Source organism: Palaemon carinicauda, chromosome 13 (assembly GCF_036898095.1).
Source record: "Palaemon carinicauda isolate YSFRI2023 chromosome 13, ASM3689809v2, whole genome shotgun sequence".
Lineage (NCBI taxonomy): Eukaryota > Metazoa > Arthropoda > Malacostraca > Decapoda > Palaemonidae > Palaemon > Palaemon carinicauda.
Window position 1 is genome coordinate 3,067,352 of NC_090737.1, and position 2,500 is coordinate 3,069,851.

Consider the following 2,500-nt stretch of genomic DNA (forward strand, 5'->3'; position numbering starts at 1 on the left):
ATGTGTATATACAATATACATATGTGTATGCTTATATATAAATGCATATATCAATAATAGTAATGATAAGCTCTGAAATTAACTTTCCTTATGGGCGTTAAAAAACATAAAATATTATAATTCTAATAATCAAAGTATATTTTACACATGACCTTCACTATTTATTTTATATATGCAGGAATTTTGACACTGACTTATCATTCATAAAGAAACTTCAGGTCTTTTGAATAGTGCTAGCCACAAATTGTTTCCTTTATCTATACTTTAGATTATAATAGGTTTTACTCTTCAATTTTTTATGTTTTGGAATAAAAGTGGTCATAAAATAGAGCAATAAAAGATACACACACACACACACACACACACACACACATATATATATATATATATGTATATATATATATATATATATGTGTGTGTGTGTGTGTGTGTATATATATACATACATAATATATATATATATATATATACAGTATATATATATGTGTGTGTGTCTGTCCTATGTTGTAGACCTTATGATACCAATTAAGGAAAACAAATATGTAGTTTTTGGTAGAAAAAAACAAAAAACAAATAGAAATAGCAAACAAATCAAAATAATTTGTTCGTTTGAAACTAAATGTTATAAAATAATCTGGTCAAATGAGAACTTAGAAAGCAAATCCTCTACATAATATCATACTGAGTCAACACGACATCCCATGATTATACTTGGACAATAATCACATAGATACGACTAATTATTTCAAAATGATGGGATCTAATTAACAATACTTACTAATTATGCTAATGACATGTGATTCGCTTACGACCCTTTCGCTGGCGGAGTTATGAGCGGTGCAGTCCACGTTGATTTCACTCAGGGCTAAGGATCTCTCGAGGTAATATTTCAGGTCAGACGAGGTCACAAAGCCTCCGTCTTCGGTCTCGCTGATTAGCGAGGCTACGGTGGCCACTTTCATTCCTGTTATAATAATAATAATAATAATAATAATAATAATAATAATAATAATAATAATAATAATAATAATAATAATATAGCTAAACTAAAGCTTACCAAAAACGAAATTAATAAAAAATGAATTGGATTGGTTTGCAATAAGCATGAGGAACTACATGAATTTATTTTTCGTCCAATTGAATTATATGATCTCAGTTACAGTAGGAATAAATCAATCATAATATGGCATATTTCGTATTTGGTATTAGCTGAGGCATGAAAATGTAAAGAAAAAACACATTTGGGAAAATGAAAAAGCGACAACGGAGATGATAGAGAAGATGCATTGCTAAACTATGTAGACCTCACCAGAAGTGCCCTCTCTCACAGTTTTATCATTCACATAGGCTTGAAGGTCTTAAAGGTTTCGCTATGACAAAAACATGAAATAAAGTAAGTGAGAATTCGAGCTTACCATGAACCAACCAGCTGATGACTGACGAAGGATTCGATTTCGACGTCACGCAGGTCAGAGTAAATTCCTCTCCAGCTGTGGCGACGGAGGGAACCCGTCACTAAAAACTCTCTTTGGGCTGTCTGAGAAAGAGGACTCACATTAAGTAAAAGCAAACCTCTGAATTACTTGCATGAATAAAAGACAGAATTATTATTATCATTATTACATGCTAAACTACAACCGTTACCAAAAGGAAAATGGCCACTAAACAATTACAGTGCAGTAGTTAACCTCTTGAGAGAAGAAGAATTGTTTGATAATCTCAGTGTTGTCAGGTATATGAGGACAGAGGAGAATATGTAAAGAATAGGCCAGACTATTCGGTGTATGTATAGGCGAAAGGAAAATGAACCGTAACCAGAGAGAAGGATCCAATGCAGTGCTTTGTGGCCTTCAAAGGACCCCATAACACTCTAGCGGCACTTTCAACGGGTGGTTGGTTCCCTGGCCAACCTAATACAGACCATTCTAGAAGATTTATTCCAGATGTGACCAAGTTGTGGAATGATCTTCCTAATCGGGTAGTTGAATCAGTGGAACTAAAAAGTTCAAACTTGAAGCAAATGTTTTTATCTTGAACAGGCTGACATAAGACTTTCTATAGTTTATATGTGACATATCTGTTTTGAAGTTGTTACAGATTTTAAAATATTTTATTTGTTAATTTTTATCTCATATCGTTTATTTATTTCATTATTTCCTTTCCTCACTTGGCTAATTTATCCTGTTAGAGCAATTGTGCTTATAGAATCTTCCTTTTCCAACTAGGGTGGTAGCTTAGTTAGTAAGAATAATAATAATAATAATAATAATAATAATAATAATAATAATAATAATAATAATAATAATAATAATAATAATAATAATGATGATTAATGATTCAATTGGTCATACAATATATTCCCTTGTATTTTATTATTTGAGTTCTCCAATTAAATATGGTTTTCATTGCCCGCAGAGTATCTATAAATCTATATATGTGTTGTTTTATATCTATCTATCTATATATATTTATATATATATATTATATACACACACACACA

At 31.0% G+C, this 2,500-nt stretch overlaps 2 protein-coding genes and 1 pseudogene across 2 annotated transcripts in view; all 3 read right to left on the reverse strand.

The window, feature by feature from the left end:
• The window catches only part of LOC137652129 (uncharacterized), a 7,588-nt gene extending 6,067 nt beyond the window's left edge, over positions 1–1,521 (reverse strand). The window contains exons 1-2 of the mRNA XM_068385330.1: positions 1,416–1,521; positions 779–964 (exon numbers count right to left, since the gene is read on the reverse strand). Of these exons, the coding sequence (XP_068241431.1) occupies positions 779–962 (184 nt within the window). The 5' untranslated portion in view covers positions 963–964; positions 1,416–1,521. The remainder of the gene's footprint in view (positions 1–778; positions 965–1,415) is intronic.
• The window catches only part of LOC137652130 (nephrin-like), a 448,675-nt pseudogene that overhangs the window by 21,242 nt on the left and 424,933 nt on the right, over positions 1–2,500 (reverse strand).
• Positions 1,470–2,500, reverse strand: part of LOC137651894 (nephrin-like) — a 15,962-nt gene continuing 14,931 nt past the window's right edge. Inside the window, 1 exon segment of the mRNA XM_068385096.1 lies at positions 1,470–1,537. Coding sequence (XP_068241197.1) covers positions 1,470–1,537 — 68 coding nt within the window.